This window comes from Epinephelus lanceolatus, chromosome 10, assembly GCF_041903045.1.
Source record: "Epinephelus lanceolatus isolate andai-2023 chromosome 10, ASM4190304v1, whole genome shotgun sequence".
Taxonomy (NCBI): domain Eukaryota; kingdom Metazoa; phylum Chordata; class Actinopteri; order Perciformes; family Serranidae; genus Epinephelus; species Epinephelus lanceolatus.
The window spans coordinates 15,335,178-15,348,885 of NC_135743.1; the positions used below are offsets into that span (position 1 = coordinate 15,335,178).

Sequence of the window (13,708 nt, forward strand, 5' to 3'; positions counted from 1 at the left end):
CCATTGTTAAGTTTCAAAATCATAAACTTTTAGCAATGACTGAAATTAGCTATCTGTCAATACTGCTTCTCTTAAAGGTCTAGTGTGTAGGATTTAGTGACAGCTAGTGGCTGAAGTTGCAGACTACAACCAACTTACCAACTTAAACTTCTTTCATGTGCCAAGCATGTAGAGGCATGTTGGTTTGTCCATTCTAGGATGCTGTAGAGACAACACAGAGAGTTCAGTGGAAAAGGACCCACTCTCTATGTACATATAGACAGCTCATTCTAAATTAATGAAAACAGGTGATTATACACTAAAGACAGCGTACACATGATATCCACCCATCCATCCATCCATCCATCCATTTTCAATTGCTTACCCAAAGCCGGGTTGCGGGGCAGCAGGCAGAAAAAGTATTCCAAACGTCTCTCTCCCCAGCAATGCTTTCCAGCTCCTCCTGGGGGACCCCGAGGTGTTACCAGACCAGACAATTTATGTAATCCCTCCAGCTGGACGTACCCAGAATACCTCTAATGGGAGGTGCCCAGGAGGCACCCTGATCAGATGCCTGAATCACCTCAACTGACCCGTTTCGACGCGAAGTAGCTGCAACTCTACTCCGAGCTCCTTATATTGGCTTATTATATTATATTCCTTTTCTGTTAATATTTCTCTCTAAATCTTATGTTGGAGTTTTAAAAACCACCAACATACTGTAGTTTTGTGTGGATCCATCCACCTGCTGAGGTGGGAATTATCAACAAAGCAACATAATATATTTCACTGTAATTGGCCATTTTTGTCTCTGTTGCATTACATTTGTATGCTGAAATGATCTCTCTATTATGGGATAGACTATAAATATTTAATATAGACATTATAGTTAAAAAAAACTTGATAAAACAGATTTCAGACACCTGTAAAGTGAAGTTTGGTTCAGGCTCTGGTTTGGTCAGGCATTCCCACCAGCACATATCCCAGCATCCTTTGCGCGGTGACGACAAAGGGCATATTTCCGGAGCGCTCCGAGGACACATCAAGAAACGTCCCAAGGTTAGCTGTCGGCAACTTCGAAACATTGTGTGCTTTATATAAACTTTACGTTAATATTTGTCAGGCTCTCTCATGTCTTGGCCCGCTGAAGCTCTTGCAACAAGCAGGCGTTCTCAATTACGTTAGCTAACACGATTATTTTAATGCTAGCAACGAGCTAACAGCTAACATTAGCTATCTGACAACACTTTGTCGAGCTATGCAAACTATGCTAACTTGTGTCCAAAGCTATGCGGTTATGTCACGGTTTTTACGTTTCTTTATGTCCAGAAATATATCAAGAGTTAGATGTCATTGGAGATAATGATAAACTAGTAGCGATAAACGCGCAAACAAAGCTGACCTAAGTTTAACTTTGATCGCAATGCTATATTTAGCTTAGCAGGCTAACATTGAGCCGTTGTATTGGATGACACTGATAGCTGTCCTCATCAGATGTGTTTTATAATCCTGCAGCAGCTCTGAGTTAATCCATCTCATGTCTGTGTGTTTCAGTATCTTCTAGACGTGTGATTGAAGCTCATAAAAATGTCTGAGACAGTTGAGGACAAGATCAGGAACTACAGGACGGCTCCCTTTGACGCCCGTTTCCCCAACACTAACCAGACCCGCAACTGCTTCCAGAACTACCTGGGTGAGGACATGGATCAATATGTTGTGATTAATAGAATTGGACTTCTTACTGGAGCACTTATAAACCGATAAACGCAGTGTTTACCACCAGGTGCACTAATGAAATGTGTGTATGTCAGCAAGTTTGTGTCTGTGTAGGTAAAATTTTTGTTGACATTCACAATATTTTGTGTGTATACAACTATCATATTCACACTTTACAGCACATGACAACTGACAGCTAAAGAAAGTTTACAAATCAGTGTTCACTTATTCATAACATTTTCACAAAAAAACTGTGACCTCCACATGACATTGGTTGCTTTTAAAAATATAGTATTTTAAGTTTAACTGTAAGTTATAGGCTGTATGCGCAAAAAAGACTTAACAATGTCATGTAATGTTTTTTAAATGTTGCAATAGAAATAGTTGCCACTGTTATTCAAGGTGAATTATAAAAAAACAGTGTTGAAAGTTCAGTCTGTAGGAATTAAGGGCTACATTGGCCAAAACTGAATATAGTATAGTTTAGAATAAGCTGGTTATATCTACATAAAGAGCGAGTCATATCTACATAAAGAGCGAGTCCTCCTCAACTGAGAATGTCATGTGTTCTACAGTAGCTTAGAACGGACAACTCAAACACTGGTGCTGAATCCAGATGTCAAGACCTCACCGCTCGTGCGGACCCATGGACTTTATGGGCACATTCCCGTTAAGTCTGGGAGTGCTGGGGTCTGTCTGAATCTACAGATCATCCAGTCCACAAGGGGCTTCAAGTGGAGTTTCTGTAGACTTCTAGAGAGTCAGCTTGGGGTGCAGACTTCACCAGACTTTATTGATTTAATTGCCAAAAAGTCATTGCAATACAGATGTGACGTTGTAGTTTTTTTTTTTTGTAATAGCTGACTAAAAAAAAACAAAAGTTATGAATGTATAAAACAATTACTGTAGCCTCTTAAAATGCAGCTTGAATTGTGTAGGCCAGGAGTAGTATTCAGCCACATCATCATACAGACATATGTGGAGGTATAGACTATAGAGGTAATCAAAATCAAAATGCATTTAATTATTGCAGCCTGCCCTATAAAGGCTGAGCAGTGTAATGCCAAATATAAAGGCTAGAAAACTGGCTGGAAAACAACAAAAGAATGTTTTCTAATGTAACTAGTAGACTTACCTGATTTATTTAGTCATAGTCTGTGTTTTGAATCAATTCAACTTTAGTCAGTGCACATAATTTAAATATGTGCAGCCTGTATATTGTATAGAAATGCATTTTGTTCAGTCACAAGAAAGCTTATGGGAGTTATATCTTGTCTGCTGGGAGAGATGAGCAGACAAAGTATGGCAGCAGCGATCCCCTTTTAAATGACTGTAGTTCTTGCTCAAACATTTCAATGAGTGAAACAGACCTGAGTCCTGTCTATCAGCTGCTTGCAGTCTCTGCCCTCACAGACTTTACCTATGACAGTGAACATGTCACAGTATGTACGACTGAAGTCTGCGAGGGCCCAGTCCTCAAGTCCAGAGGGTGGACATTTGTATTCCATCTGGATCTAGACAGAGCCATTTGTGTTGGTGACCATAATTCCCCAACACGCTTGGCACAAAGGAGATGTTTCGGTATGTTGTAGTGTTGCAACCTCACTGCTAGATGCCACTAAATCCTACACACTAGACCGTTAAATTGTCTGAAGTGCCTTCTTTCATAATCATCAAACCATGTAAGGTTATAATTGAAAAGAGTTTTATAAAAACAGCTTCATCATAGTGGTGTGATAGATACTTTCTGCCTTACATTAAAGGTTGAACGTCTTGTTAATAAAATGTATGGAACCAAGATAAGCTCTGGTTGTACACTCTGCACCATCATGCCGGTACTGACTGTTCTTGGATCTCTGTGGCTTCTTTTGATGCTGGTTTTGGAAAGAACATTGTGTCAGATGAGTAACCTCAACTCTTTTTGCTACTTTTTCTTTTGCTTCAGACTTCCACAGGTGCAACAAGGCCCTGTCAGCCAAAGGCCAGGATGTGGCTCCCTGTGACTGGTACCAGAGGGTTTACAAGAGCCTCTGTCCCATGAGCTGGGTAAGTTAAAGGATTATACCACCAGCTAGTTCCCCAGTAAACCTAACTAACCATTTTTTAACCTTTTACAGTTCCCAGAGAAAGTTTCAGTGCACACTGAATGTTGATAGTAGTGGAAAGCCAAGGCTAGCTCATGACAGACTCATTGGTTTCCTGTGTCTTGATTTTCTGTTTTGTATTCTTGTTTTTGCCTATGTTTGGTTTATTTTCTCATGAAGTATTGCTTCATTTTGTCACATGATTGATTGCTAACTGGTTTTAGGTTCTTTGAAACACACATTAAGCTGCATGTGATAAAGGGCATTAAAAAAGAATACAATTTACTGCTTTTTTGATCCTGTTTCATCGCATTTTCATTTTTCTGACAAAATAGTCTTTCATCTTAGCAGTGAAAGCTCAGAAAATCTGTTAAGATTTTCTAAGCTGTTTGCTGATGACATCAGATGCAACAGCTGTGAGACTACTGTGACACACACACACCGCCCCCAAGGCCAGGAATGATTTACAAGCTCAGATCTCTGTTAGTGCTGTGTTGTCAGATGGACATGAAACCACTGTGGATTATGATGAAGACTAATTGTCCATCAGGGACAAATTAAGTTGAAAGTTGTAAAGCAACAGTTCTGTGGATACTTATAAAGTTTTTTTGTCTAGTAGAACTAAATGTTTTCTCTCATGTCTCCCTCAGGTCGGCAAATGGGATGAGCAGATAGAGAGCGGAAGTTTCCCTGGGAAGATCTGAAACTGACAGCCGTTGTTGATCAGGACAGTCTATAACACTCTGTTACACGCACGTTTACCTCTGTAGTGTGCCTAAGGACATCTTTAAAAAGCTAACACATCTTCATCAGTGATGTTACTCTTATTGACTTAAAATATAACCACGCACAACTTTTTACCCTGCATGTTAAGGTCTGAAGGTTTTTCCTGTACTTATTGTAAAGTTCTCTTCGGCTTTGTTCATCAATAAATACAGTGCGGATTTAATAAAAGGATGTCGTTCATTATACCGCCTCAGTGCTTTCTCCAAGCCAGACATGTTTTTTATATATATTTTTTTTTATTTCACAAAGCAAGCCTGGTTATTACCTGTACCCGTTCAGGCGTATATGTAATGATTGCCATTCAGATTTTCAGTTTAACTTGCAGAGACCTGTAGTCTCTCTGGATTACCCAACACAGCCTTCAGCTACAATGATTTTGCAGCCTTGTCCTCTCTTCATCAAAGTATTACAGACTAATTTTACACCAGAGATGAAGTGTTTCGATTCTCTGAAACACCCTCAGGTCTGTCTGCTGTGAAAATGCATCACAACTATAACAAAGTTTTTCCAGAGGGTGGCAGTGATGTTAATACCAGATGTGTGTTTTGGTGTAATGCTCCATTTTTACCACACGGTGGTGCAGTTGAGCTGTATGTGCAGCCAAACAGCTGATGTGCATTTGCTGGTATAAAGCTTATTGATGTGGGTTTACTGAGTAATTCTGAGGACTGGTATCTGATATATTTGGATTGATTTAATGCTCTGAGGCAATGCTGCACACTAAATAGGAAAGGAAGCTGATCAATAGGCCTGATAGGGTGTGTTGGCATAGTGCTGCACCCTTCAACACATTTGTACTGTCCTACTGAAATGATTTCAAGTCTGGAAACCACAGAAGAGGTGGAGATGTGAAAGAACATGATTGAGGAGAAGAATGATTTCATGGCACAAATTGAATCTGTACAGAAGATTCACTACATGAACAGATTTCACAAACGAATCTAAGATACAAGGATTAACTTTAAAACATTTTAAAACTAGTATCACCGCCTCACAGTTGGTTGCCTCCACTAACCACTCAAGTTGCAGTTCACATCTATGTCTGTCCAGGCTCATGTAACATATGTATTGAAGACTTTGAAGGAGTTTAATACAAGGTATTAGGTGTATTTTTTAGCAAAATGCTGATGTTTCACACACATCTTAAACACGGCAGCAAAGATCTATACCAGGGGTGTCAAACATACAGCCCATGGGCCAGAACCAGCCCGCCAGAGGGTCCTATCCAGCCCAATAGATGACTAGACTAAGAGGTGCCAGATTTCAGGAGCAAGTTTAACAATGCCAACTTCATGTGAATCTCTGCTTCAGAGGTTTTTCCACCCTGACCTGAATATAGCTCTCTGATACAACAATGAATACTTACTGTGACCATGTTTTAAGATACTGAACATTGTGCAAAATATTGTCAACCAGCAGCTTCAGTTCAAAAAAATCTGTATCAGGAAACGTCTGGATAATTGAACATGTAATGACAGTGAGAAGTAGACAGACTCAATGTGGAAAAACTGAGACATACTGTTGAAATTGCACTTAGTTTTCTTGAGACATCTCAGGCTGCTCATCTGTTTTGTAAAAGGATGATCGTCTACAGAATTTAGATATAATTCTTTACACAAAAAAGTTAAAATATTGGAGGTAATGTTACCTATGGGTTATTGTGCAATGATTTTATTGGTCCGGCCCATCTGAGATCAAATTGGGCTGTATGTGGCCCATGAATTAACATGAGTTTGACACCCTTGATCTATACAATCATCTCAGTTTCCAGGTGGACACCCAACATTAGTGACACCACTTCAGTATCTGACCATGTCTCCCCTTCTGTTCCTGAGTTATGGTGTTAATTAATGGCCTGAATGGCCTTGCATAACTTTTTGGTATAAAATGTCATCACTTAATTTTATCCTATTAGACAGTAGTGTGAGACTGTGTCATATATAGAGTATACACTCTTCAGTTGCGGACTAAAGTGTGTTTTGTGAGGTCACAGTGACCTTTGACCACCACAATCTAATTAGTTACTCCAGTCCAAGTGGATGTTTGTGCCAAATTTCTCTCAAGGCGTTCCTGAAAGAAAGGGAGAATGGGACAGATGGATGGACATCCCGAAAACATAATGCCTGCAGCCATGGCTTCCGCCAGCGTGGAGGCATAAAAATGAGGGTCTTATCTACACTTCCTGTTCAGATTTTATACAACACAGACCCTGCTATAAAACGTCTCAAAGATGCAGGATACCACTGACTTCTTAAAAGTGTAGGCTGGGCTGAATTACCAAAAATCATACACAAAGATTATCATCATTGGATTTTCTCAGTCATTACTTGCATTCAAAAGTAATAAACATGTTCTTGAGGGTGGAGGAAGTCAAACACTCTTCTGTCTCTTACATTTCCTCTCTAATGTATATAATTATTACAAAAAAGTCAGACATAAAATCACTCCCTTCATCTGAACCAGGATTTCATTTTACTTCATGTAGCTATTATACCTCAGTTTAACCCTCCAGGTCTTCAGTAACATGCAGAGTCTTGCTTTAATGAATTGGGTTGTGTTACAGTTTTGGATTCAAGTTGCAGTGCTGGCACTCACATCCTCATTGCGATCTTCCTTTGATTATCAGCAGCTCAACACATCCTCCGCTGGCAACTGTTTACCTCAGCTATGCTTTAATACGCCCTGACATGCCAGAGAGGGTGTGTTCCTCTTCTTGCTGTTGATTTGTTAGAGCAGATATATTTCCCTTCAGCCTCGACCTGTTGCTGACAGACTGGAATAGTTGTGGTGGCAAAATAAACCTACGCCAAATGAGTGAAACACTGCAAGAAATGTAAAGCTATGTACTAAATGTGGCAGCTACATAACTGTGAATGTCACTGTGGGAGTCAATCAGGTCAGGGTCAACTTTAAATTGTTACCAAACATGATGGTAAACCAAAAACACAAGGTGGCACTGCTGCACCAAATGTAAATGAGCAACACCCCAAGTGTTTGATAACTGTCAACACAACATCACTACGTTAACCCTCAACTACCACGATTATCATTAAAAACACATGTTTCTGAACTTTAATCCCACACATGACCCCAAATTTACCACAAAGCCACACTGAACTAAAGGTAAATGTTGAGTAAGATTATGCAAACACTAAAGACATTTCTATTCAATGAAGTGATGCAGCCATTTTAAACTTGACTGTGTTTGAATACTTTGCGCAGAGTGATATACCAGTGGTTTTCAAATGGTGTGCCGTGGGATTTTGTAATAACCACACATTATTACTGCAATATTCAACTGGGCCAAAAAGTTATGAATGAATTTTTAATTTTCAGTATCAGTATGTTGTGAGCACCCATTTCCTAGTAAAGAGGCAAACTCTACCTAAAAAAAAAAAAAAGGTAATTTAATTTAGCTTAATTTAGAAAAACCTTCATGGGTAACCATTTGTCGCCTTTTGCACGTGGGAATTATAAGTGTATGACATATCACATTATCTTACATTATTTCTTGTTTAAATGGATGTGTTATTGGCGCTTTGATGTAATTTTAAATGATTTCTTCAATCATTTTGTTAAATATTTAATGAGTAAGAGCTGGTTGTCAATTGTTATTTGATATTAGTGAATAAAAACAAACATTTATGTCGTGATCAGAGTGATAACACACATGATAGAGGCTATTGTGCATAAATATAAATACAGATGTGCCTTGAGATTTTGGCTTGCCCTTTAGTGCGCCTTGGGCACAAGAAGTTTAAAACCACTGTGATGTAACATAGGCCTTTAGTAATAGATTCAATGAAGTGTTGAAATATAGAGAATAGTGAGTGTTTTCTTTCCTGAACTTTTAAGATACCAAAGAGAAGGTTTCAGGGGAATATTTTGGATTTGAGACGCTCATTATTTGTGTATGACAATACTTTTTGTAGCTCCCTACTCAAACACTGTTAAAGGTGCAGTGTGATACTCTGGAGAAAAATAGTCGATTGCTGACTCTCGTTCTCAGGTTGTCAACTACAGATGCTTTGGGTTGGTGGTTCGTTCCGACAGTATTTGACGACCTGGGAATGAGACTCAGCAACCAGCTGTCTTTGTCCAGAATTGCGTACTGAATCTTAAAAGCGTGTTTAAAGTATTATACGTTGGCTGATAGAAAACTTTTTTCTTAATAAGTAAAAGCTTTAAAGCCACACTCTGCAAGATTGTCGGTTAGTGTTTGTAAAGACACTCACCAGCAAAGCAAAGCAGTTAAAGTCAACTCCAGGTTCAGATTACCGTAAAACTTCAGTTAATAGTTCAGGCTATTATTTGCTTAAATCACTGAAATCAACAGGCCTATATTTGGGACAGGCCTTTAATTCCTTTCACACAAAACTGTTGCTCAGCAAAGATCAGGAAATACAATCACATTGTTTATTTAAACCAGTATGAATATTACTTGTTTAAAAATAAAGCTTCAGATTATAGATCAATTATGAATCATTCATTTGATCTAGCTCCAACAGACAGTGCATCAGAGAGAGTGAGTTGCGGCACTTGAGGATTACAGCAACACTCACAACTTGGATTCATTCTTATGAAAAACCCTTGTGATTCTTTTGATCTGAGGACCCTTACTGACTAAAGGAATATGAGTAATTTACAGGGTAATTTAGGAATGGACAAAAATTTGAGGTAGCCAACAACGCCGTTTCATACATCTGAAGAACTTCTGTTAAAAAATAATAAGTAAAGTGCTTGGCAACCAGAGCAGGCATCTAATTGCTAGTTTTACGGTATATTGGTTTTTTCGGCGCTGTATCTCTTGGATGCCTGCTGCTTACAATCTGGCATCTGGTTGCTACCTTTTTATAAAGCCTCAATCTCACCTGAGTGCCATGAGAGTATATGCCCAGAAGCACCGTGACAACAGAAAACAGGAAGAAAATAAGAAAACACAGGCCTCCACAAACTTCTAGTAGGTCATACAGGCATGAAAATGGGTCAGGGGTGAAAAAGGTGAGAAGGATACAAGACCTGGCCCCTGCTAGGGGGTCCTGGGGTTATGCTCCTCGATTTTTTTTTTTTTTTTTGGTGGAAAAATGACCTTCCAAATGCTCATATCTGACTTCTTTTAGATTTACTCTAGTGGTGGTCACATGCAGAATTATAAGATTGCACAAAAACAAAAGTATGAATGTATAATTAAGTGCAAATAAAGTATCTTTACATGTTCACATATGCTGTATAAGAGACAACACCAGGGCCGGACTGGGACACAAATTAAAGCCCAGGGCATTCAAGCGCACCGGCCCACACGTTTCTACCTGTTGAATATATGCTCTTTATGCTTGTACACACTACACAAACGCTGTCCTCAGAATCAACTGCATAAGAAAATCAGCAGTTGTTTAATTCCAGACTATAAAATGAATGCAATAATGAATTGGCCACAAATGGCTTTGTGCTTATTATTTAACTTAAAATAAGAGCATATTACTCTATCCTAATGCATCTAATTTTATGCACAATATAATTGTCTGCCCTGTCCTGCCCAGCCCTGCTCTTGTATTACATTATCCCAGTTTATATATCCATGGCTCACAGCCATGAACTAAGGAGGTATAAATTGGGCAACAGGCCCTATAGTCAACTTTTAGACAACTTATTACTAGAACAAAAAAATCCCACTTAGTACTACTAAAAAGGTTTTAATTTGGCTAAAATGTAATGCATGGTAGGTTATGCCTTCACATTGCACCTGTCATATTTCTGGTCTCATCCTCCTCCTCATCACGACTGGGGTTAGTCTGTCCCTCAGCTTCATTGTCCTTGGGACTGGGAGCACCACTTAATGTTAATTGCATGATGCGTCCACAGGAAAAAAACAAGTACAAATTTTCTTTTAGTACAGGTTTAAATTATAATGACTTAGGCTACAATACCTAGTAGGCTAGTTGGCCTCTTGAAATGGATACCTAGAAGAAATATGCAATTTGCCAAAGCAAACCTTGCACATTACAGACTCACAAACGTTAGCTAACGTTAATACGCCTGCTATAACGGCACAAAGGTGAGCGATTTTCATGCCTGGTCATAAGTGATGACTCAGAGTCCATACGTTCTTTTCTGAGAAAGATCCTGCAGAGTTTATCTTAAGAGAATAGAAATGTTTTGGCGTGGTGCACTACTATGGTCAAAGTGAGCAAAACAAAGATGGAACAGGCTCTTTAAGTCTCTTAAAATTCTGTAGGATGCAGGCGCATCCAGTGAAATTACATACAGGGCGACTTGTACGTTATTAAATTATTGGTAAGAGCCCGGGACCGCGCACTGACATTTTGAGCTCAGGCTACAGGATGTGGTTTGTGTGTGTGTGTGTTGTGTGTGTGTGTGTGTGTGTGTGTGTGTTCTGTGTGAGTTAGAAAGAAAAAGAGGTAGATAAAATGAGTGCATCTAACTTTTTTCACTTTCTCCCCCTCTCTTTCTCTCTCTGTATCTGTGTTTGCTCTTTGCAGATGTCTTATAATTGAATTTGCTCACTCAGGCCAGGTCACCGCAGGAGATGCTGCAAGATCGGTTTCCTTGGCAACGGCTCATGGGATCCAGATGGGCTGCTGGGGCGGAGAGGTGTATTTCCTGAGGAATGAATAAATACTATTAACAAACACTAACCATGGGGTGCTGAACCTGAACATCTGCACGTCTCCCTTTCTCTGCTGCTTCCTCTTTTCTTATTTTAGGGCTGCATGAAATGATTGAGATTCCACAGAAGACAGAAAGGGAAGGAGCCACACAAATTAAACAGAACCTGGCATGTGTGATGCAAAATCACTCTTACAACAGATTTCCGGTCACTTTTTTTTCCCCCCAAGGCTCTGACTGGATAACCTTATAAATGGATCAGATACACTGTACATCTGTTGGCAGGCCTCAGGAAATGTGTGGTTTAAATTATCAGCGATAAAATGTTATCATTTTTGTCATGCGGGTGGACCTGTTCAAAAGTAGGGTTGGTGGTTAAAGGTATTCTAAAATACATTAATATTCACGGTTTATTAACTGTGGTGGCATATTGTCATATTTAAGGCCATATAAGGTCAGTCATGATTTGTTTAGTGCTGAGGGATCTCAGTATCTCTAGGAAACGTTTGCTAATTCTTTCCTGTTTGCATAATAGTGATGGCTTTCCTGCCCTATACCACTGAATCTGAATTCTGATGAAATGTGTCGCCGCAGTTTCATAATGATCCAGAGATGAGTCAATACAAGTTCAAATGGGCAGAATATGTAGTTACAAAACCTCCGAGTCATGAACCCAGCTGCTGTTTTAAAACTCATACTGGAAACACTTTATTATAAGCACATAAATAATCTGTATTTAGTTATCAACACTAGTAATGAAGCAGTTTCACCTCAAGAATAAATGTGTCTATTTATTTCCAATTCTTCTAATCAGGCTGTTATCTACAGGCCTCAGTTTCCATCATCACACGCCTGATTAAACATTCAACTAGAAAACAACCACAAAGCGCTGCCCTCGACTGAGCTCTGAAAGAGTGAGCTGGTCGTTTAGACTTCATGATTCTGAATGGTGTACAACAACACTCATAATTACTCCATCATTAATCCTGCATATTTCAGCATAATACTGATTAGGGCTGTGGCTGCAACTAAGGACACAGAGGTCATGTCCATAACCTTGGGGGTAATTCCTGGGGTCAAAACACTGGATCAACTTTAAAGGAGCTTTGTAAAATATTCAGAGCTTCAATGTAGCAGCAGATCATTTTTTGCTATGTAAAGATAGAGTGGAGTGATGGCGTTGTGAGCAGAGAATGAAGTCATGCTACCTCTGTGTGTTACAACCTGAGTTTGTCTGTTCTTTGTTGTGGTAGATGATGAGTGCATGTGAGTCCCTGTGTGTTTATCATTGGCAAGTTGATCACTGCCACTCTGCATTGCACTTATACGACTTTTACAACTCCGCTGCAGAAGCGTTGCGCCCACCCTCTGGTTCCCTGCTTGTTAACAATGTCAGCTTTATCAGCACCATTGCTGTCGTTAGCACTGTTAGCTGCCGGCTCAGCCACCTCCATGTTGAGAGTCCTGTGCAGACAACCTCTGAATCATAGATATGCTCTGAATACTGTACAGAGCTCCTCTAACTCAACCAGAGGTCCCCGGAAAAATGGGGAATATTTAACTTACTCTGTTTGATTCACTATAGAAGGGAGCCTAATGTGAGTAAGAGTCATACGAGTTACTATTCTGATCCAATGATTCACTTCCTCCATGATTATCTCCTCCGCTGTGGTTGATTAGTATGGAAAGACCAGAGTTTTTATCATATCTAAAAACCCAAACCTTTTCAGATGAAGGTCCTTGAAGCAAATTCTTATCAAATTGGGGTCAATGATCTAATGTGTATCAATTTAGGGGTCCTTGACACAAATAATGCTTATTTTGACCCAGTTATTTTGTGCTCTTAGGCAAAATGATGAACAAAATACAAAATGATAAATACTTGTTAAAGATACTGCGTATTATAGCAATGAAACAGATAACAAGAACTGGCTTCAGAAGTCATGTCCGTTGACAGACAAGTGGAGAGACACGGTTCAGCATGCATATCAGATGGCGTACTTAACTTACAAAATGAGGGGGAATCTGACACTTTGAAAAAAGCTCTAAGTGGTCAAATTACTGTCATATGGGAGAAGATTAATGAATAGAAGCTACTGGAATATTGTTTCTTTGTATCAGGTCTGACAGTCATGAAATATAGTCAGCAGAACCCTGAATATGAAACGGAGTCAAAGCTATTTTTTTATGACACCAAAATTACAACATACTTTTCATTTAAACCTGTGCTGTAACTGTTGTTATCTATTTCTACTCATCATTATATATCAGTAGTTTAGTCTGATGTATCACTGGGTGACACACCTATTCATATAACTTCCCACTTTAAAAAAAAGACACAAATGTCAGCAGCATGAGCTTTGTAATGATTAAGATACCTGAAATAATATGATGACAATAAAAAGCATTTTGACTCATACTGTCATTGTTATTATTCCCATTTGGTTATTCAGCCATATATGTGGTTATTTGGACCCACTGACAATGTCATATTTACTAAATTAATTTATTTAAAT

The 13,708-nt window shown here is 39.1% G+C and overlaps 1 protein-coding gene across 1 annotated transcript; it reads left to right on the forward strand.

Annotated features, from left to right (window-relative positions):
* Nucleotides 1–940: 940 nt before the first annotated feature.
* On the forward strand, nucleotides 941–4,748 carry cox6b2 (cytochrome c oxidase subunit 6B2). Its single transcript, XM_033640827.2, has 4 exons — nucleotides 941–1,038; nucleotides 1,534–1,672; nucleotides 3,641–3,741; nucleotides 4,430–4,748. Exons 2-4 carry the CDS (start codon nucleotides 1,567–1,569, stop codon nucleotides 4,481–4,483), a joined length of 261 nt encoding a protein of 86 aa, XP_033496718.1. The 5' UTR covers nucleotides 941–1,038; nucleotides 1,534–1,566; the 3' UTR covers nucleotides 4,484–4,748.
* Nucleotides 4,749–13,708: the final 8,960 nt, after the last annotated feature.